The following is a 24242-nucleotide window of genomic DNA, read 5'->3' on the forward strand; positions in this document are numbered from 1 at the left end:
CTTTCTCATGATATTTTCTATCATCCAGTGCATTGTAGTAACTGAGCATTGGGGGAGTCAAACATGAAAATTGCAAAGGCCAGGTGCTCACTAAAGAAGAGGCCTCATGACCAGATGAAGATGGCAGAAGGTATTTTTGGCTACTGATGCCATTTGACTGTTCAGAAGCAGCAGAGCCTAGATGGAGCACAAGTCTGCAAACCACCTTTGCAGCTAAATGCTAGGTTAAGGTTTTGACCAGTCTTTAGAACTTTTTTCCCTTTCTTTTTGCTAGGATTTAATGTCAGGAGCTTCTTCTCTCTTGTAGGCTCAGCAAAAGCTGGGCAAGAGTGATGTGTGCATGAAAGAAGTTGTGAGTTGGGTATCATATATGTGCCGCTGGCACTGAAGTCCATGTCTCTCTGTCTCTTCTCATTGAGTAAATTCAAACAACAAATACGTTCAAGGAAAGTGTAATCTGCTCATGGGCATTCGCTGTCTGCAGAAGAGCAGACTAAATTTATCAAATAAATGATTTTCTACCGATTAATACTGAGCTTTAATTTTATAACTAATATTCAGCAAATTTATTTGGGAATGTGCTGTGAATACTTTGTGACAAAGTCAGACATGACAGTTCTGGGAGAACGGTTGAAGGCAGGTGTATCTGTCTTAGAATTGTTAAAGCCCTTTTTACTATGAACGGAAAAACGTTACCTCCGGTTGATTAAGGACACACTGAGTCTAATTAAGGGCAGCCTGTGACCTTTGAAAACCTCTTCCAGTGAGTGAAACAAGGGAGGAGAAGAAGCTGCAGAAGAGTTGTATGCAGCAAGGGGAAAAGGCTTCTCCTAGGTAAAGAACTGGTTTTCCCTATAAGGGCAAATCTTGTGTTTATTTCTGTCTGATTCTCATTTCACTAAGTCGCCTTTTTACTGCTCTGGCAAGGTACAGGGACTTAATATGGATATAAAGCAGCGTCCTTTAAAGCTCCTTTACACTTCCAGAGTAAATATAAAATCCAGAGGGTATACACAATCATGTTTTAATGTTGTAGACTTCACTTTTCCTGGGTTTATTTTTTCCACTACCAAGTAGTGGTATACCAAGAGAGGAACTCAGCACCCAAATTAAACCTCACTCCCCATATTTTTTGAAAGAAATATTTAGGTTTGCACTTCATGGTTTCCTTTCAGAAACCATGTAGCTGCAGAGCTTTCCTGTTATGGTGACGCTGTATAAACAGATAAAAGCTCACTGAATACATTGGTGGCAAAATTAAGAAACATTGAGTGTGTTATTTATTTTCTACCGACATCTTTCAGGGTTACTGTGAAGTTTACATAATATGCTACATACAGTGTGTAATAACCTTGTACCAGGAAACAAATATCAACAGTACGAAACAATAGCTATGAAATCTTCATTATAAAGTACAGACCTGAGGCCATACAGCACTGTTCCATCTGGATGAAGGCGAATCATTCGATTTTTCACTGTAACTCCATGCACAAATGACTTCTTGTCATTTAAAAAGTAAGTGTCGGGCACCCAGAGTTGATCTGCCACTCGATTATCAAGCGTAAGGTTGAGAGGTATCCCAGCATAGGCTAGTCTCTTATCTCTCCAGTATTGTTGAAAATACATTGTTAAGGTATAATCCTGGTGGTGAAAAGGAGAAGAAGAAAAACCTCTGCAGTCAGTGCTTGATTAGTGAGTCAATAATTCATTACTGAGGAAACAAACTTTACATATTTGGTGACACCTTGTATAAAAAATAAATTCTTACTAACACTAGTTTAACATCCTCATTGTTCCCTGTTATCAATTTTAGCTACATTTTGAGTTACATTTACCTTGCAAAAAAAAACAATTTAGACATGAAAGCTTTAAATAATGTTAAAGAATTTAGGAATGGTTTCAATTAAGTTTAAATGTGTATTTCAAAACCTCTAGCAAATTAAACTTCTTTTGATATCTTTCCTTTCTCTCTCTCTTTTTTTCCCTCCCACAAATTACCACTATAAATTGTGTGATAGCTTCATAATAAGAGAGAGATGAAGGGTGTTTCATGGGGTGGGTAACTAAATAGTAGGTAAATATTGTTACAATTCCCATTTTACAGATTGTGAAACAGACACAGATAGGACCAAATTGCCAGTCTCTGGCACCCCATGCAAAATATTTTGAACAGCAGTCAAAATTATAACAGAAAGCAAAATTGGAAAGGTGCAGTGTGCCTATACAATGAGAATATATGCTGGCATAGTGTAAAGATTCTACCACCATGAGTTAGGCTGGCTGCAATATACATAAGCAGTAGGTAAACCCTAGCTAACATTCTACTAGTCTGATTATACTAGTTTCTATATTTGATTTTCATGGCTTTGTGTATAGAGTCAATTGAAGGTGCTGGGTACTTGGCATTTTTGAAAATCAATTCTCTTATTTAGGAGCCTAAACATGGATATAGGAGCCAAACTTTATTCAACCATTTTAATAAATCTTTTCCTGTTTTAAGATGTTACAAATTTTACTTGATCATGCCAGTAATAAAACCACACTTAACATGCTGGGAAGAGGTTCCCAGCCTCTGTGATAAACCATAAGCTATGTGGTTCATGCGCTGAATCTAGGACAGTGGTTTTCAATCTCGGGTCTGCAGACTATGTCTAAGGGATCTGCAAAAGGTTATCATTACCATCGAACGATGGTTTTCAACCAGTGGTCCACAGACCCCCTAGAGGGTCCGCACCTCCATGTGAAATTTTTTAGGTGTCTGCAAATGAAAAATGATGTAGGATATTATACAAAAACATAAAAATGCATGTGGATATTTTATAACACTAGGTAAATAAGTTAGTCAAAATGAATTTCATACTAAGATTTTCTGTTCAGACAAAGGGAAAACAAATCTTCAAAATATCTTCGTTTCCATCTATTTTAAAATTTGATGGGGCATTTTCTTTTTAGGATCCTTTATTTTCAAAATTCTTTGTATGAAAACCAAATTGATTATTCAAGACAAAACAGAAAATTTGTGTTTAGACCTTATAATATTGTTACTATATTTACAATAAAAACACAAACATTGCCTATTAAAATACTGATTTTCAATAATATACAAGTGCTTTATATAGCAAAAATATTCACGTAGCACTGAGAAGTTAATGTAATTTCCAAAAAGATATTTAAACGGTGAACTAGAGCTGTGCAAGCCCCAAGATATCCATTTGCATGTGGGTTAGCAAACTGGTGATACAAAAACCCTCAGGCTTGCTTCTCTCAGGTTGGGTGGGAATTATCATCAATGAATCTAAGTAAAATTGTTAGGGCTAGTGGCAGCCTGTATGTCCATTTTTGGGAAACTGTTTCATGCTGAGAAATCCTAGTTTCAGGCATCAATCCTACCCAGTGCTTTAATCAGACCCAAACATTCCTCCTCAGAATCGAACAAAACTACTAATCCCCTTCAACATTCAGAGTTCTTGGGATTTTTATCGAGTGAATCATTCTCTTTAATGAGGCAAGATATCTTGCTTTAAGAAACTGTTTTTAATTGCTTGGCAAATACAGTATTCTAGTCATTGGGTAAGTTGTTCACTTTCTAGAAGCTAAGAGCGTTTAAAACAAAGGAACCAAATGGTAGGAGAAAAGAGGTCCTTGTGGAACTGAGTGCAGTTCATGCTTTAAAGGCCAAATCTGACATGCCTGTTGAGAATAACCTTATCCAATCTTTTGGTTGAAAAGCTTTTCTTAGTGGGACTAATCATCATCACTCATCAAAGGAAAAGATTTATGCTGCTCTCAGTGCATGTGCATAGCTCCTATTAGTGCACCAGGAGGACCATATATCTCCTCCCGTTCTGATGTTGATGAATAAGAACAAATACATTCTCTACCAGTTGTGGCTTGATTAATGTATGTTTCTATTAATCATAAAGATAGCACAGTACTTTATTTTGCTTCAAATGTCCAACATCAGGAGACTGTGAATTAGTGAAATATTGGACACATACAGAGTATTGTAAAATTCATAATATATAATAAAATGTGTTTTGCATAATCTAGAAGGAGCAGAAAAAAAGGCACAAAACCACTAGCGTGATCTGTTACTGCACTGAAAGAGTAACCAGCTGTCACTCACATGTAATTGAAACAGAGCATCTGAACTATAGGAAAGGGAATTTCAAGAAGAACGCTTTTGCATGATATAAGATACATGCTAACGGCTAGCCGATTGCCCTAATTAGCTGATGAGTTAGATGAGGTGGCATGAAATCAGGTACTTTTCCAGGTATTTTTCCATCAGAAATTCATTACAATCAAAACAATTCTACATGAAACTTGGCAAATTCTGATGGAAAAAATGTTTCCATTGAAGGTAAAAGTATGAAGTTATAGATGTGATAAAACTGCTGAAATTACTCTGATAGAAAAAGAGTATGAAAAGGGTGGGCATTAGCGGTCACATCCTCAACTTCTGCAAAACAGCGTAGCTCCACTCACTTCAATGAAGTTACACTGATTTGTACCAGATTAGGATCAATACCTACATGCGGCTACTAGCGAAGTGGAAAGATATCATGAACTCATGAGCCAACAATATGCAAATAACATGCTGCTCTCAAGTAACACCGTTGTCTCTTTGCTAGCCTAGTGAGTGGATGAGATTAGCTGGATTAAGTGAATGAAGAACAACTGGTTGAAGCTCAACCGAACAAGACAGAGGTTATGCTGGTTATCAGAGGAAAGTATTTTGAGGGGTTTTTAGACACAATGCAGTTTTCACTGGCTGAAAATGCACAAGCAACTGGTCAATTCCACTTGCAGTTTAGGAGTGCTCCTGAATGCTTTGCTGATGCATGATGCATTTTCATGGAACGACATCTGCAAGTAACATGCTCTGTCATCTATGGCTGGCTAGAAGGCTGCATCTCATGCTGATGAATGATAACCTAGCCTCAGGTTTTGTTACCTCTTGGTTGGACTATTTCTATAGTCCATGAAGCTGTTAGCCTCACAAAATACCAGCTGGTACAGAATACAGTAGCCTGTCTCCTCACTAGCACCACTGGTTTCCATAAGCACATCAAACCATGATGTTGGCTTCCCAAATTCAAAGGACTCAGCCATTACCTTCAAGGCACTCAATGGTTTGGGCCCAGCCTACCTAAAAGACTGCCCAAAGCTTCAAGATGAGGATGGCAGCTGGTAGCTCCTATCCTCAGGTACAGTAGAATTCTCCAGTGCAAGGACAAAGCTTGTCGTGCAGGAGACAGCATGAGACGAGTCCAAGACTGTAGGAATTCATTCCACAGGAATTAAATGCCATAACAAATCTCACTACCTTTTGTTTCCAGTGCAAGGTGCACTTCTTTGACCTTGCTTTTGTGAATATAAACACATAGTACAGGTATATATTATACATTTTTTTCATTACAATTTTTTGTTGAGGAGAAGGGAGAATGAAAGAACCAAACATGGCAGATAATATTCCCATTACTTCTAGAAGGTGTTCAGCTACGATGGTGATGAGGGCCATGTAAGAACCTGAATAGAATAGAATAGAATGTGCCTATGCTCTTTGAAAGTATTATCCATTATCTCCAACACATGTGAATAAGTGAGCATAATACAGTCTTACAAAATATATCCTTATGTATGCTGCCGGCGATTATGGTAATTAAATAAATATTCCCCAAATGGTAACTCTCTTTACAGACTGAACACATCTGTAGAAAGTACACTGTATTATTTATTCTTACATAGCTTTTCAGCCAGTCAAAACCTACTATAGTTACTAATCTACTAATGAACTATAATATATTAAGTACAAACAGAAAAGAACTGATTTCCTATTACAAAGTAGTTATTTTTGGCTTTACCTTCAATGCTCCATAAAATGAAAACAAATATAAATAAATATATAATGATTTGCATGTCAAAAATAACATTAACAATATGTACCACAGCAGTAATACCATAAAATTTGCAATTACACTTTATAGTCCATTTTAGGGTTCTACACATGGAGGATGTTAACAAACTGGCCATTTATTGTAGAAAATGGTGTATGTCTCCAAATTATTGTTAATAGAGTATTATAGTTAATAATCACAATAGCTTATAATATTAATATAACTATTAATGATTTTAAATTATTTGTTAAAAATATTTATTATGGTGTTCCTGAGGATTGATTTATACCTTCTTGAAATGCAAAAACTTTTCTTAGACTTATTCTTTAATGTAAATACACGTCAAATCCTTTCTTGGCCTACAGGGAAATGGAATTATCCCCAACTGTTTTAAACAATTTATTTTTGAATGGAACCATACAGCTCATTCATTCAAAGGAAAAATAAACCAGGAAAATCCATCTAGTAGTCTCCCCATAACTTAAATATGGATTCTGTAGAGTAAGGGGCATATTTTTAAAGCCTCAATCAGGGACTGAACTACATGATTCCCATTAAAGCTAATGAGAGCTAAATTCCTGTATTCTGTACTTTGAAAACATGCTTCTGACTTTTCACACCCTACTAGGCACACCAGCATACACATGAGGGATTCAAGAAATTTACAAGTGCATTTCAGAATTTTTTGTAATAAAATTTCAGTTAAATAGATATATAATAAAAAACACACACACTGGTCAGCACTGAAAAAGTCAGCATTCACCAACAGTTGCCTTGCACAGTGTTACGTGAGGTTACCACAGTTTTTTTCCTTAGGAGATATCTGTAATGACTGTTCATATATTTATTTTTGTTAGTTAACAGTAAGAAGAGAGAAAAAGAAAAATAGGGCTGTCAAGCGATTTCAAAAAGTAATCGTAATTAATCATGCGATTAATTGCACTGTTAATAAAAGAATACCATTTATTTTAAATATTTTTGATGTTTTCTACATGTCAAATATATTTCAATTACAACACAGAATACAAAGTGTACAGTGCTTACTTTATATTTATTTTTATTACAAATATTTGCACTGTAAAAAAGAAACAAAAGAAATAGTATTTTTCAAGATACAAGAACTGTAGTGCAATCTCTTTATCATGAAAGTTGAACTTACAAATGTAGAATTATTTTTAAAAACCTGCATTCCAGGCGACATGCGTCCATGCTGATCAAGGGTTCTGCTCGATAACAATCCAAATCAGTGTGGACCGACACATGTTCATTTTCATTATCTGAGTTAGATGCCACTAGCAGAAGGTTGCCTTTCTTTTTTGGTGGTGCAAATTCTGTAGTTTCCGCATTGGAGTGTTGCTCTTTTAAGAATTCTGAAAGCGTGCTCCACACCTCATCCCTCTCAGATTTTGGAAGGCACTTCAGATTCTTAAACCTCGGGTCGAGTGTTGTAACTATCTTTAGAAATCTCATATTGGTACTGTCATAAATATAAAGGGAAGGGTAAACACCTTTAAAATCCCTCCTGGCCAGAGGAAAAACCCTTTCACCTGTAAAGGGTTAAGAAGCTAGGATAACCTCGCTGGCACCTGACCAAAATGACCAATGAGGAGACCAGATACTTTCAAAAGCTGGAGGAGTGAGAAACAAAGGCTCTCTCTGTCTGTGTGATGCTTTTGCCGGGGACAGAACAGGAATGGAGTCTTAGAACTTAGTAAGTAATCTAGCTAGAGATGCGCTAGCTTCTGTTTTCTTTAAATGGCTGAGAAAATAAGCTGTGCTGAATGGAATGTAGATTCCTGTTTTTCTGTCTTTTTGTAACTTAAGATTTTGCCTAGAGGGATTCTCTATGTTTTTAATCTAATTACCCTGTAAGGTATTTACCATCCTGATTTTACAGAGGTGATTCTTTTTACTTTTTCTTCTATTAAAATTTTTCTTTTAAGAATCTGATTGCTTTTTCATTATTCTTAAGATCCAAGGGTTTGGGTCTGTGTTCACCTGTGCAAACTGATGAGGATTTTTATCAAGCCTTCCCCAGGAAAGGAGGTGTAAAGGTAAGGGAGGCGTTAAGGTAATTTGAACAATAATAATGCTATGTAAACCTCACACTTAGCTTTCTCCCCAAGATTTTCTGTTCATGATGGTTCCCAGCTGAGACCTCTCTTTTATAGACCCTGGTTTCCTCTGCCTCCTAACGAGTCTCTGTCCATCCCATTCCACTATATCCTGGTGGAGTTAAAAAGCCACATCTACCTCAATGAGTCAACAAAAGTTATCTAGCAGTGTTAGGGTTGTTCAGCCATGTCCTTACAAGGAAAGTACTAATTTAATGTATACTGAAACTGTAGGATTACTAACAGAGAAATAATGACGGGATGGAAGCATGTCACACATTCCCCCAGCAAGAGAATTGTCCTCCCTGGTTAAAATATTGCTCTATTACCAAAAGAAATTCAATGCTAAAGCATCTTGATTAATATCAAAGAGTAAAATTTTCAAAGTACCTAAGTCCCATTGAAAGCTAATGAGACTTAGGTTCTCAAGTCACTTAGGCACTTTTGAAAATTTAGTCTTAAATTGCTGTCTCGGTAAGGTGTGGAAAGGTCTTTCTACACAGACTTGCCCTCCTATGCATTTCTTGCATCTCGATACTTTGGCGTGGAGCAAGCTTTGCATGTTGATCCCTGGCATTGTGAAAGGCACTGGCCTTAAACACTGGTAATGGAAACATTATCCTCTGTCAAGCACATCTCAGATAAACTGAAATGCTCGAGTCCTGTAAACATCAAGTTCTGACTCGAAACACTGAAGCACTCTGTGATTATGCAGTGAGACACCCTCTTCCCTGACTACAAGGCATGTCTGTTGTTTGGCGCTCCTTGTAGCATTTGGGACTGGACACTGCTTACCCACCAGCCATGGAGAGCTCATAATACCAGACAGAAGTACTGGGGGCCTCCTAATGAAGCATGATTGGGCCCCTGTGGAGTTATTGGGCACCTGTGTGCTGAAGCTGAAAGCATCCGTAGAACATATGCATGGATTTTATGGATCCCCATGAATTCTGGCTGCACTGAGGCTTTCGGGACATAGGTTCACCAAATACCTTGAAAAAAAAAAAGGCTGATTCTAAGGCTATCAAGGAAGCAGCTTATTTTTGACACTTTGTTACAAGATTTACATGATTTTCTTTTTATCTTCTTTTGATTAGAGCTGTGTGAATAACTGATATTTTGGTTTACTGGCCATACCAAAACACTGAAAAAAAATAATTCAAATAAACCTGAAATATAGTGTGTGTGTATGATATACAAACTTTTTCAGTGAACCAAAAAATTGGAGAAAAAAATTGTTTGAGGCCAAACAAAACATTTCATTGCATTTTTCAAGGTATTGCCTTTTTATTTTATTTTTTAAATAATACAAGTGAAGCACATTTCAAAATGAAAAGTTTCTCCACACCAAAATAAAAAAAAAATTCATTTTGAAAATACTGAAACAAAAAATTTGGATTTTTTCAGGGTGTTTTCACTCCGCCCTCCAATCCCCTCCCCCTGCCAAACCAATTTGATGAATTTGACATGAATTCATGAAATATTTCAGTTGACCTGAATCTGCATTTTTCACCACAAAAAGTATCAGTCAAAAAAAAAGAATTCAGCTAGCTCTACTGCTGCACACAGAGGGCAGAGTATAAATAGCCTCTGAGAAGCAACTTGATTCTGGAGACAGAGAAAGTTTCCAGCATATTTCATGTTCAGGAAGCCTCTTTTCCATCTGCAGTTGAATGTGTGGGAAGAGAGGCTTGCCATGGCCATCATATGTTTAAGGCACCCACTTGAAAATGTTGGTTATCATCTTGTGCATTATGGTTTCTTGCGTTCATCAGTGGTCTGTGGTAACACTCAGAGCTGGACCTTATCCTTGATGTTTTTAAACAGGCAGGTGTGGGAGTCGGAGGCAGCAGGTTTATCTTGGCTCCCTCACTTCAAGATTTGCTCACAGCTCATGTTGAATGTCTGCACTTCTCCTCAATGTATGGTTGTGTGAACATGCTCTGCCCCAGGCTACTGCCCTGTGGTATGCCAACATGCTGAGCAACCAAAAATGCCTTCTCCAAAGTGTTTGTCACATACTCAGCATGTATAAATGTTCTGAGGGAGGTTGCCATATCAACCGCTGTTAGGCATTCCGCTTGCAAAGGGAGGATGGTTGACATAGCAACCAGGCAAAGATGCCTACCATTCGGAATGTGAAAGAAAGAAGGTGCCTATAGCTGTTATGTAAAGCCTCTGCTCAACTGCAATTGTAAGATCTGTAACTTGTATCATTAACTTTTTTGCAGACTTTGTAACTTCAGTTATTGTTAGCACAGCCATTTAAGTTTTGTAACCTTTGCAAGCTTTGTACCTTTTCAGTTACCACTGGTATGAACCTCCAAACTTTGCAATATTCAGAGAGTGTGTGAACAAGGGAGTGTGGGGGGGAGATAAGGGAGTGTGAACAAAGGCGTGAATGTGGGACTGGGCGGAGAGGAACTGCAAGGAGAAAAGAGCCTGGAGACAGGAGACAGGTGTATCTGATGTAACCTGCCCTGAGAAGGCAATCATGGGGTGCTGTAAAGAAAAGAAGAACCTGGTATGCATGAAAGGAACTGGTCTGGAAATGCTTCTCGGTGACGGACACGAAAGGAAAACTCCATGTACGTGACAGGAGCCACTCCGTTCCAGCATGGCGATAGGCATGCATACAAACCCTCTGCTTCTTCTCGACCTGCTCACCGGCCCGGATCCGTGACCTCAGGTGGACACACAAGATCTACTATGCTTCAGCTTCTCAGCTTCCCATGCGGTCTCCAGTAACTCTCCGCCTGTGTAAGTGTGTGAGTGCAGGAGGGTATGAACGCGGTGAATGTGTGCATGTATAAATAAGCTCCATCCCTTTTCTGTCTGACCCAACAGCGGCATCATAATAAAACTCATACAAGTGTGACCCTGGGTTGGTTTTTAGGGGAACAGAGGTAACAATAGCAACAGAAGAGAAGCTTTCTCTGAACAGCAAGAGAGGAAATGCCCGGGCACCCAATATTAGTCCTTCACTTTGTTATGTTGGTGTCTTGAGAGAGGGTGGTTACACAAGGGTGTTAGCTCTCCTGAGGCTGGATGTTGTCTTTTCTTCCTATGTTCACAGTAATGTCATGGCATGTCTTCCCAGCCTCGGTGTTTCCTACCCAAAATTGGAGGATTGTCTGGCAAGAGAGCTGGTGCTTGAAATGTATTTTGGCGTATAAGCACAGAGAAAGAGCCTTTGCAAATGTTTCAGCAGAGTGTCAATCAAGCCTGCAACAGAGTCACTCTGGGTTATTGTAGCCATGTCAGTCCCAGGATATTCGAGAGACAAGGTTGGTGAAGTGATATCTTTTATTGGACCAACTTCGGTTGGTGAGAGAGAGAAGGTTTCCAGCCACACAGAGCTCTTCTTCATGTCTGGGAAAGATATTAAGAATGTCACAGCTAAATACAAGATCAAACAGATAGTTTAGCATAAGCAGTTAGCACATATTCTAAGCAACCACTCAAGGTGAAGTGACCCATCAACACTGCTGTAGTCATAGGGAAAAAAAGGGAGTTAGTGGGTTGCAGATTGTTGCGATAAACCATAAATCCATGTCTTTACTAAAACCATGATTTTTAGTGTCTAGCAAAGTTATGAATTGGATGTTAATGGGCCACTTCACCTTAAGAATATGTGTTATTTATGCTAAACTATCTGTTTGATCTTGTATTTAGCTGTGACAGTTTTAGGCTATGTCTACACTAGACAGCTTACAGAGGCACAACTGTACCGATGCAGCTGCGCCACTGTAAGATCTCCCATGTAGCCACTCTATGCCGACAGGAGAAGCTTTCCCGCTTCCTGCTGACATAGTGCTGTGCACACTACCACTTATGCCAACATAACTTATTTTGCTCAGGGGGTGTTTATTCACACCCTTGAGCAATGTAAGTTTTGCCAAGATAAGTGGTAGTGTATACATGGCCTTAGTATATTTCCCAGACTTGAAGAAGAGCTCTGTGTAACTCAAAAGCTTGTCTCTCTCACCAACAGAAGTTGGTCCACTAAAAGATATTACACCTCACCCACCTTGTCTCACTCTGGGTTATTAAATCATCTGCAGCTGGGGACAGGGAAAAGATTTCTTTAAGATTTCCTCCCTGATCCAGAATATCATCTGTCCCACAAGGCCTGCTGAGACCTCAGCAACCTGGAGTTTCCAGTCACCATGGATAGATAGCAGAAGATATCCCACATCCCTTGCCGCTTCCCGCAGCCCCCATTGCCTGGAGCAGCAAACAGGCCAGTGGGAGCCGCGATCGGCTGAACCTGTGGATGCGGCAGGTAAACAAACCAGCCTAGCCCGCTCGGGGGCTTACCCTGGTGGGCCATGTGCCAAAAGTTGCTCATCCCTGTCTTATACTTTAGAAGTGTAATACCCTCATTGATCTGGTGGCAGAGAGGTAGCCCAGTGTCAGAAATATGCCAGTTTGATATACCCCTGGGAGCCCACCTACAAACTTGGTGGTAAGATGGAAATAAAATCCACTTGATGTATGGACAGCTAAGATATAAAATTTCAAATGATGGAATCCTCCTGAAAAAAACAACAAAGGAGAAAAGAAATAGGAATATCTACTGCCTAGATACAACAACATAGAGCACTATAGAAAACCGTATGAGAGATATAGTTAGGAACACAAATATCCTAGAAAACTACAGATCAGATAGAAAAATAACCTTAAGCAGAGCAAGGCACTGAAGTTGCTTTGTGCAGCACAAATACACTTTGCTTTTTTAAAAAAAAGTTGACAGAATCTCAAGAAAATAGTTACATTTAATTTCGTTAATTTAAATACTGATTAGAACCTAAGGAAAAATGTAGTTTTATTAGCCTTCAGCTGTTCAAGTGACTGACGCAGCAACAGTCAATGAGAGCTTCTTATCTGACTTCAGTGAAAAAAGAATAGTGGTTAAATGTGCTATAACTCCTAGACAAGAGAGGAATGTGCCACCTGCAATTTGGGGAAGTTAGCTGCTACCCTATTATTCTAGAGGTGTGGGAGTTCTTGCCACTTATGAGCTGGGAGCCAAAGAATTAGGATATGTACCTGTGGGAAAAGAAGGAATTTTCATGTTTCTAGTTCTTAGAATACCTCTTTGGTATTACTTGAAATACCCCTATATTGTAAATTTGGGGTGGGATACAACTACATGAGTTGATGCAACTTGATTTGTTTATTCAATACTTTCCTACCTCCAAGGAAGTGTTGTATAGATAAATTTGTTAATGTTTGCAAACTACTCAGTACTACACTGACGGGGACCATATAAGAACCTTCATAGATAGCTCCACAAACTCAATTATATTTTAAATATCATAATCATATATGCATAGTGTTGGACCTATCATTTTATAACATAAAACATCAAAACTGACCTGCACAATTTTCAATAAAAACGGTATTTAACGTTTATCAGAGCGGTGCAAACAGTCCAGCCTGCTCTCACTGTATAATTCAAAATACATATTTATAGAGGGCATTTCATAAATCATGCAATTTTCTCTTACTCAAGATTTTAAAAATAAAACAGAAGTATATTTGCATACATTGAACTAAGACAAACACACCCTTAAGGTCAAACTGAAATATGTGTCTCTTCACCTTTACACATTCTGTTAAAAAAGGAACATTTATGCACCTTTGGAAAGTAATTTTTGAGATTTAGGGCTAAAACTGGTGAGGTCTGAGCATCTCTTGCAAGCATTGAGAGCTAGGCCATATCTACGCTACAGAGTTAAGTTGACTTAAGTTACACTGATGATCATAAATTGCTGTAATTACATCACTTCTGCATGTTCACACAACACTCCTTTTGTAGGCCGTGCGTGTCCCCAGTTGGTGCTCTAGCACTGACAGAGAGCAGTGCACCATGAGTAGCTACTCACTGTGCAAACTGCCACCTTCTGCCACTAAGAGTTCTCGGACTGGATCACAGTGCATCATGGGGGTGGGATCACTGTCCCAGTATTCAGTTTTCTCCGTCCCATCATTCCAAGGAAAGTGTGAGCCCCTTACTGAATGAGGGAGACAACCTAGTGACAGAGGATGTGGAAAAAGCTAATGTGCTCAATGCTTTTTTTGCCTCTGTCTTCACTAACAAGGACAGCTCCCAGACTGCTGCGCTGGGCATCACAACATGGGGAGTAGATAGCCAGCCCTCTGTGGAGAAAGAGGTGGTTAGGGACTATTTAGAAAAGCTAGACGTGCACAAGTCCCTGGGGCTGGACGAGTTGCATTCGAGAGTGCTAAAGGAAATGGCGGCTGTGATTGCAGAGCCATTGGCCATTATCTTTGAAAACTCGTGGCGAACGGGGGAAGTCCCAGATGACTGGAAAAAGGCTAATGTAGTGCCAATCTTTAAAAAAGGGAAGGAGGAGGATCCTGGGAACTACAGGCCAGTCAGCCTCACCTCAGTCCCCGGAAAAATCATGGAGCAGGTCCTCAAGGAATCAATCCTGAAGCACTTACATGAGAGGAAAGTGATCAGGAACAGTCAGCATGGATTCACCAAGGGAAGGTCATGCCTGACTAATCTAATCACCTTCTACGATGAGATTACTGGTTCTGTGGATGAAGGGAAAGCAGTGGATGTATTGTTTCTTGACTTTAGCAAAGCTTTTGACACGGTCTCCCACAGTATTCTTGTCAGCAATTTAAAGAAGTATGGGCTGGATGAATGCACTATAAGGTGGGTAGAAAGTTGGCTAGATTGTCGGGCTCAACGGGTAGTAATCACTGGCTCCATGTCTAGTTGGCAGCCGGTGTCAAGTGGAGTGCCCCAGGGGTCGGTCCTGGGGCCGGTTTTGTTCAATATCTTTATAAATGATCTGGAGGATGGTGTGGATTGCACTCTCAGCAAATTTGCGGATGATACTAAACTAGGAGGAGTGGTAGATACGCTGGAGGGCAGGGATAGGATACAGAGGGACCTAGACAAATTGGAGGATTGGGCCAAAATAAATCTGATGAGGTTCAATAAGGATAAGTGCAGGGTCCTGCACTTAGGACGGAAGAACCCAATGCACAGCTACAGACTATGGACCGAATGGCTAGGCAGCAGTTCTGCGGAAAAGGACCTAGGGGTGACAGTGGACGAGAAGCTGGATATGAGTCAGCAGTGTGCACTTGTTGCCAAGAAAGCCAATGGCATTTTGGGATGTATAAGTAGGGGCATAGCGAGCAGATTGAGGGACATGATCGTCCCCCTCTATTCGACATTGGTGAGGCCTCATCTGGAGTACTGTGTCCAGTTTTGGGCCCCACACTACAAGAAGGATGTGGATAAATTGGAGAGAGTCCAGCAAAGGGCAACAAAAATGATTAGGGGTCTGGAACACATGACTTATGAGGAGAGGCTGAGGGAACTGGGATTGTTTAGTCTGCAGAAGAGAAGAATGAGGGGGGATTTGATAGCTGCTTTCAACTACCTGAGAGGTGGTTCCAGAGAGGATGGTTCTAGACTATTCTCAGTGGTGGAAGAGGACAGGACAAGGAGTAATGGTCTCAAGTTGCAGTGGGGGAGGTTTAGGTTGGATATTAGGAAAAACTTTTTCACTAGGAGGGTGGTGAAACACTGGAATGCGTTACCTAGGGAGGTGGTAGAATCTCCTTCCTTAGAAGTTTTTAAGGTCAGGCTTGACAAAGCCCTGGCTGGGATGATTTAATTGGGGATTGGTCCTGCTTTGAGCAGGGGGTTGGACTAGATGACCTCCTGAGGTCCCTTCAACCCTGATATTCTATGATTCTATGATTCTAAGGAATTCCAACTGCGTTTTGCACCGTTTTTTGACTGCCCCCGTAAACTGTACGCCTGGCATGAAAGAATGGATTCTGCACTGCAGCCTTGTGTTGAGCGTTATGAACACAATGTTGCTGATCCTGCAGTATTTTATGAGCTGCAACTCTGACAAAGAATCTGTGGTGACTGCCCTGCTGTGTGCCATGGAAAGAAACAATTCAGGATTGATGTTGGCATTCATGGAGCAGCTGCACAAAGTGGACTGTAGCTGTTGGGCTTGGGAAACGAGCACTGAGCGGTGGGATTGCATCGTTATACAGGTATGGGATGATAAGCAGTGGCTACAGAACTTTTGGATGTGCAAAGCCACCTTCCTGGAAATCTGTGCAGAGTTCACCCCTGCACTGCAGCACAAGGACTCCAAAATGAGAGCTGCCATAACAATGGAAAAGCTCGTGGCAATCAACCACTATGTGGAAGCTGGCAACCCCGGACTGCTACTGGTCAGTCGCGAATAAGTTTGGAGTTGGGAAGTCCACTGTGGGGGTTGCAGTGATGCAAGTGTGCAGGGAATTAATTGCCCTCTGCGACTATGACCCTGGGCAATGTGTGGGAAATAGTGGATGGCTTTGCGGCAATAGGATTTCCTAACTGTGGCCAGGTGATAGATGGCATGCATATCCCCATTTTGGCCCAGACCACCTTGTGACGGAGTACATCAACAGAAAGGGATACTTCTCTACGGTATTGCAGGCACTGATGGATCAACAGGGTCGTCTCCCTGACATCAACGCGGGGTAGTCAGGGAAGGTGCATGACACATGCATCTTAAGGAATACTGGTCTGTATAGAAAGCTGCAAACAGGGACTTTCTTTCCAGACTAGAAGATTCCAACAGGGGATGTGGAAATGCCCATAGTGATGCTGGGAGAACCAGCCTACTCCTTACTCCCAGGGCTGATGAAACCTTACACCAGAAACCTTGACAGCAGCAAGGAGCAATTCAACAGGCTCAGCAACTGCAGAATGACCACTGAATGTGCATTTGGCAGATTAAAGGGTTGCTGGAGCTGCCTTTTTGGTAGGTTAGACTTCAACGAGAAAAATATTCTCTTGGTCATAGCAGCCTGCTGTGCACTGCATAACATTTGTGAAGCTGGGGGCGGGGGGGAGTTTCTCCAGGAGTGGAGCATTGAGGGGGCTCACCTGGCAGCTGATTTTGAGTAGCCAAATACCAGAGCTATTAGAGGGGCTCAATGCAGGGGCTATTCAAATCAGGGACGCTTTGAAGCAGCATTTTGACAGTGAGCCCCAGTAATGTGTCTTTTTGTAATGCATTCAGCCAGGCATTGTTTACTTGCCACCTTGAAGACCCTTGTGATGATTGCTGCCTGAATGTTAGTTGTAGCTGCAAATGTGCTGATTGCCACTGTATATGAATTTATGCAACAACCACCACGTGTAGGACAAATAAAAAATCACTGGATTTCTAAGACTAAATTTTAAACAAACAGCAATACACAGATTTCCATTTCTTACCAGAGAGGTCATGATGGGCATTGTGGGACAAATCCTGGAGGTCACTTAGGGTGACATAAGCAAGCACCGTGTCTACACTGACACGGCGTAGCTCTAACTTTGTCGCAAAAAGCTCTATGCCTCTCGTCAAGGTAGCTTTATTATGTCGGGATTGTAGGAGAGTTAAATCAGTGGGAGGAGCATTACAGTGTGCAGACCTCCACTGTTTTGTCTATGAAAGCTGACTTTTGTCAACAAAACTGTGTAGTGTAGACAAGGCCCTAGACTAGAACTAAAAAGGGGACTTAGGCAGCAAACTGGCACTTTATTTATTTATATCAGGTGGGACAGTTTCAACAAGAGGAATAGACAGAGACCCACCCTGTTATTGAGTGGTGGCTAGGGCACCCTTCTGGGAGGTTGGAGACATGGGTTCAAGTCCCTACTCCAAATCAGGCAGAGCAGCAATTTGAAAACATCTCACATCCCAGAAAAATACTGTAACCACTGGACTATAGATTATAGCAGGGTTTCTCTTCCTCTCTGGCTTTGTATGAGAAAGGACTGACCTGGTGTAGGTGCCTAACTCCAGAAGGGGGTTCTTGGGGTGAGAATCCCAAACAGAAGGAGGCAGCCCCAACCTAGGTGTTTAAGTCCCATTGTGGGGTGGGGCCAGAGTCTCCCTACTCAGCTTACTGGCTTCCAAGGATCACATTATTAGGCACCTTTGTCTCTCCTGGGTGCTTCGCTCAGGGCTATGAAATCCAGTGGGTGGCAGGGCACCCAAAAGTTAGTTGTTACAAGACTCAATACTGAGCATTGCAACTATCAGGAACTGGGGCCTGCAGCAGAGCTAGTCTGGAAACAGGGCCTTCACAGCCAGTCTCTGGGCATCCTAACAAATACACCTGGCCTGTATTAGGTTGCCTTATTGGCTACGCTGCCTGACTGGTTGGAAGAGTCAGCAGGCTGGCTCTTAAGCCCAGCAGCAGCAGCAGATCAGTGACTGCTCAAACCATTTGCCCATGGCTGTGATAGCTTCTTATCTGCTTGTTCCAGCCTTAGCCCCAGCCTTAACTGGCTCCAAGTAACCTGGTCCTGACCCTTGGCTCCAATTCCTGACTCTGATCCTTGGCTCCGGCATCTGGCCTCTGATTCCAGCTCTGATCCCTTAGTGCTGATTTCTGACTTTTGTTACAGCACCTGGCCTCTGATTCCTGACTACTGACTCTGGCTCTAACCACTAGGTCTGATTTATGCTCCAATAGCTAGGCATGACCACTCATGTCCCAGTCACTGACAGCAACACCTAAATTGTTTTGTGGATCTAGCCCTGAGTGCCTTCAAATCCCAGCAGCTTCCGGACCTCACAGGATCAGGCCCAACGCTTCTACTAGTTGCTTGTGACTATTTAAACAATCAAAATATTAAACTAAACTCTGATCAAGAAAGACAACAAGAAAAGTTCAGGTGAAAGATATCATTTTTAAAATTCAACTTTAAAAGAGGTATATTTGAGTATATGTCACTGTTATAGCAAAGAGTTTACAGCGTTACAGCAAACATAAATAACGGATACATAACTATATTGGATGAAATGCTGGCTTCGTTGAATTTAAGGTGAACTTTGCCATTGACTTCAATGGAGCCAGGATTTCACTCATTCATTTTTTTTTCCCCAAGACGAATTACCTTATTTTCTTTTCTATTTTCCCTTATGATCTAAAAACAAAAAATCAGTTTCAACACAAGAGCTACTTTAATTTCCAGGCCTTCTGACCCTACATCATTCTTCCTTCTGTATTTAAGTGAAATATTAAAACAAGTTGTATAGCCTGCTGTATTAAATGCACTACTCATGCTAACTTGAAAATGAATCTGAATAGATGCTTTAAAAACTTCTTATTGCTGCTGGTTGGATATATTGGTCACATGACAGCTATACTCGAAAAGCTTGGCATCAAATCAAAATAATAAATAAATGAAGCCAAGCACGGTATTCAAGGGAAAATATTATATATATACACACACCTAAATATACATGTTACTTGTTTCAGAGTAGCAGCCATGTTAGTCTGTATCTGCAAAAACAACAGGAGTACTTGTGGCACCTTAGAGACTAACAAATTTATTTGAGCATAAGCCTTCGTGGGCTACAGCCCACTTCGTCAGATGCATAGAATGGAACATATAGTAAGAAGATATATATACATACAGAGAACATGGAAAGGTGGAAGTTGCCACACCAACTCTAAGAGGCTAATTAATTAAGATGCGCTATTATTAGCAGGAGAAAAAAAACTTTTGTAGTGATAATCAAGATGGTCCATTTCAGACAGTTGACAAGAAGGTGTGAGGATACTTAACATAGGGAAATAGATTTAGTTTGTGTAATGATCCAGCCACACCCAGTCTCTATTCAAGTCCAAGTTAATGGTATCTAGTTTGCAAATTAATTCCAGTTCAGCAGTTTCTCATTGGAGTCTGTTTTTGAAGCTTTTCCGTTGCAAAATTGCCACCTTTAACTCAGTTACTGAGTGACCAGAGAGGTTGAAGTGTTCTCCTACTGGCTTCTGAATGTTATGATTCCTGATGTCAGATGTGTGTCCATTTATTCATTTGCGTAGAGACTGTCCGGTTTGGCCAATGTACATGGCAGAGGGGCAGTGCTGGCACATGATGGCATATATCACATTGGATGTGTGAACGAGAGTTTTGTTGCAAAAAGCTGCAAAGAAGAACCCTCCCACACACATACCCATCTTTGCTATACTGGGCCTGAAGCATGTTTACAGGTAAAATAGATTGCTAAGGGAATGCCTTTGGTAATGTATGTAGAATTGAAAATGCTATAAAATCTCCTTGTGGCTTTTCTTTTTAGGTTATTGATAATTACATAAATAGAGTAGCTTCAACTTTGAAATGTTATCCAAGATCTGAAATGGTAATTGCTACAATGTAAATGTTTAATGTACATATGAATGTAACTGAAAAAGATTATAGTATCCAGAGCACTCCTTTTAAAATGGAGTTCTCTGGTGGTGGAGTACAGTCATATATTCCTTTATCTATTTTGATTATGTAAAAAAAAAGAATTTGCAATGGACTATAAATAGGTTGCTTTATTCCTTTTTTTAATCTACCCATAATAAAAGTACACAAATTGCCTTTATAAGTAATTTTACATTATTATGTGTATGCAATATAGAAATAAAGAATAGGGTAAGCTCTTGTGAATATATTGTACATAAAATGTTTACCTTACATATCTGAAGGTGAAATGACTAATTTTGTGTGATATGAGATTCCTCCAAAATTATTACTAATTGAAAAGACAAAATCAAAATATTTGTATTTCGTCACTATTGATACAAACACACTGAAAGCATGAAAGTAAAGTTATTTTCCTTATCCAAATTGTTTTTCCTTCATTGCATCTACACTCTTATTGTAGAATGGGTGAACAGGGCTGTTTGCACAATAAAGTTCTGATAGTGTTTGCTGGATATGTTGGTTTCATTGTGACTGACTATTCAAGTGCATAAATAGATAAGCATCTGCCTTATATATGTACAGGACTGAAGCCTTAGTTAGCCTAGAGTTTAGTTAGCACGGATACAGTTCACAGTCCTTGAGAAACCAGCTACATAATTTATCTATTACTGTCAAATAGCCCAAACCCTGCAAATGACACATTTTTGCTGTACCTTTTGTTTCCCATATTCTACCCGGGAGGAAAAAAAAAAAACATTCTTTCTATTTCCCCCCAGGACTTCAAATGAAAATAAACAGTTGAATAGAAGTATATTCTAACATTTACACACTTTAATGTTCTTTTTATCTGTCTCTCACACAGATTAGCACTCGAAAGAGAAGATAAAATATGACGACCAGATGGCTTCTTCATATACAAAATTCTCATAGTTGATCATCCAGCTCAGCACAGTTAGCAGTGTTTTTTGGTACTAACTATGGGACTTCAGAGCATGATTAAGTTGTTCAGAATACTGCTGAGTTGTTCATGAATTGATTTGGTTGTCCTAAGGCGTTAATAAGCATTATTATCAACTGGACAACACAAGCTAGCAATTTTAGACATCATGGCTGACAAACAATTTATGTTTCTAGTGGAAAGGAAGTACAAATTGATGTCCTGAAATACTGATGCAATTCAGTTTTGATTCAATTGGTTATGAAGATAATTTTGTACATGAAATTTTTGCAAATAGCATAAAGATATCAATGTAGAATATTTAACTGTCTGTTAGTGTTCAGGATCCTTATAGATTCCATTCCTTAATGATACTGAGTGATAGTTGTATTCATTTTAATTCAACCAACATCTGCTCCTAGCAAATGTAAGCAGATGTCCCTAATTATTACCTTTCAATGCTTGTATATGCATAACATGAAAAAAGAAAGTTTGCATGAAGCGAAGGTAATATGCCTAGGATACAAACAAATACTGGAATGAATTGGACTATTAAATATTTATATTATACTTTGGAAATTAGTAAATAATAACTACTTGATTCAAAAGTGGAAATATTGTTTTAATAAGGCAGTTCTATTTGTTTAACTGGGAATTTAAATTCATTTTCTTTTGAACTTAAACACTGTGATATCCACGTATACACACATTCTTGTCAATACATGTTCATTTATTGGTGTAATCCCCTTTAAGGTTAAGTTCCCATTGCAACACAGTAGTCAGCAGAGTCTTGCTTCTGCAAGGCATTAGAGGACATATATCTTACCATTAAGGTGGAGGTAATTTTTGTTTGTGTACAGTTTACATTTTATTAAAAGGTACATGGACAAAAACAAAGTGCTTTTTTATGTTAGAGTTTAAAATTGGACTAATCTCAGCTAATAAGCAACTATAACTTGTAGGCTAAAAAGGATAAATTCTGAAATGATCCATGAAAAGGGACACTGGTATCATCTTAGAGCATCACTGACTGTAGTGGTGCTCTGCTCATGCAAATGCAACAGCAGGATCAGGGCTCTTCGGTCTGAAGTCCAAAAATTGTTCACCAGCAAGAACTGATGACAGTCAATAAAAACAAAGCAGGGAGCTGCATTATTCACCTCAAATTAAGTGTAAGTAATGTTATCAACTCTCATAGATGAAACACAGACTTGGCAACTAAAGAAGAGATTTTCAAATATTTCATTTCTCTAAATAAATATATTTTAAGTCTATACATGTTTTCTGCTAGGGATTTTAGATCTTAAGAACTTTTTGTATTTTAAACACTTGTTTTACCTTTAAATAACCTGCAGGTTCTTGTTAGTGTAAATACTAAAGTATATTGTTCCTAATGAAGTTTAGTATTAAAATTTGTGATACCCATAGAGTAATTAAGATTGAATTCAAATACTAGTAGTGGATGAAGATGCACCAGAAGCCAGATCAAATTCCAGTGTAAATCAATGGGTAACAAATACAGCTACACTGATTTTTGATTCTGTCTCTGTTTATGCAACCAGACAGAGATGAATGTAACGCATGATGCTAATTAATTTGCTTCCATGCTGATTAGAAATACAGTTTGTATTTTGCTAATTAGAATTACAATTATCAGCTACCAACAGAAATAGAATTACCATTTCATTTGATTTATATAAAATGAAAAAGAGCCATATTTAAAATTGTGAAATTAAATGTGTGTGAAATTTCTGGTGCTTGGTGTGAACTAGTCATACATCAGATCTCTTCCTTTTATCCAGTTTTATCTGAAAAGCACTTCATTTTCATATGGCCAGACTTTAAAAGCTGCCCAGAACACAGCAGCTCCCATTCAAAACAGTAGAAGCTACTGAGTACTAAGCACTTTAAAAGACTAAATAAGCAGTGGTAGGACTGCACTCTTCAGCAGGTCTGACACTTCATCTGATAGACATTGTAGACAAGTGGACCATTTTATTGTGTTATATGGATTATTTCTGCAGTGATACCCTGTGGTAGGAGAAGGTGGAATTAAGTCTTAGCAGATTCATTTCACACACACAGACACACAAATGAAGGGGTATTACACTGTAACAACTATACACTATAAACTATTGTTAAGGCTAAGATTTTGTCATCGTTATTTTTAGTAAAAGTCAGGGACATGTCACCGGCAATGAACACAAATTCACAGAAGCCGTGACCTGTCCATGTCTTTTGCTGCTACGGCTCCATGGTTTCCCCTGCCACAGTGGCGGCTGGAATTGTGAGGTTCCCCCTCTGCCCATGGCAGCTGGAAGCTGCAGGGTGACCATATTTCCCCAAGAGAAAACAGGACACCACCAGCTGCTCACCTGAGGCATCTCCTCTTCTCCCTCACCCTGCACGAGGCTGTCGCCCATCATTGGAACCTTGCAGGGAGTGGCCTGTTGCCTGTCGCTGGAACTCTGCCAGGGCCCCGCTGGCTGCCAGCTCCAAAGTCCCACAGCCCCTGGGGCTGAAGCAGAGAATGTCATGGAGGTCTCTGGAAGTCATGGATTCAGTGACTTCCATGACCAACGTGACATAAACGTAGCCTTAACTATTGTTGTTTACCTCATCATTCTAGAGAGGCTTAACCTGGTTCCATCGTGAGGTTTAAGAGACTACAGAGGTAACTGGGGTATCTTGCTTGGGATCATAGACTCTCATATGAGATTTATGGTTGTGGAATGAGATCCCCCATTTGGTAGCTCTAATGGTGTCTTAAAAATATTAGAAACTTTTATTATATATTTTCTATTTTAGATTAAATTTATGCTTGAAAAACTTTACAAATGATATGCCAAATTTGGATCCCAATATACACTCATGCAACTTTACTGATTTCAGTGGAGTTGCATGGATATAACAGAGAGAATATATTTTGGCCAAGTAGCAGTACCATATGGAATAACCATGTAGTTATCACTGAATGGATAGATCCTTCTCTTACCCTAAGCCCACCCTCCATCTATTGGAACAAATTCCATTTT

The 24242-nt window shown here is 39.7% G+C and overlaps 1 protein-coding gene across 2 annotated transcripts in view; it reads right to left on the reverse strand.

Annotated features, from left to right (window-relative positions):
• Nucleotides 1-24242, reverse strand: part of GABRB3 (gamma-aminobutyric acid type A receptor subunit beta3) — a 161454-nt gene that overhangs the window by 30715 nt on the left and 106497 nt on the right. For both annotated transcript variants that reach the window (XM_073327683.1, XM_073327694.1), the window contains one exon: nucleotides 1421-1641. In XM_073327683.1, the coding sequence (XP_073183784.1) occupies nucleotides 1421-1641 (221 nt within the window). The remainder of the gene's footprint in view (nucleotides 1-1420; nucleotides 1642-24242) is intronic.

The sequence above is a fragment of the Lepidochelys kempii genome, chromosome 1 (genome assembly GCF_965140265.1).
Source record: "Lepidochelys kempii isolate rLepKem1 chromosome 1, rLepKem1.hap2, whole genome shotgun sequence".
Classification (NCBI taxonomy): Eukaryota; Metazoa; Chordata; order Testudines; family Cheloniidae; genus Lepidochelys; species Lepidochelys kempii.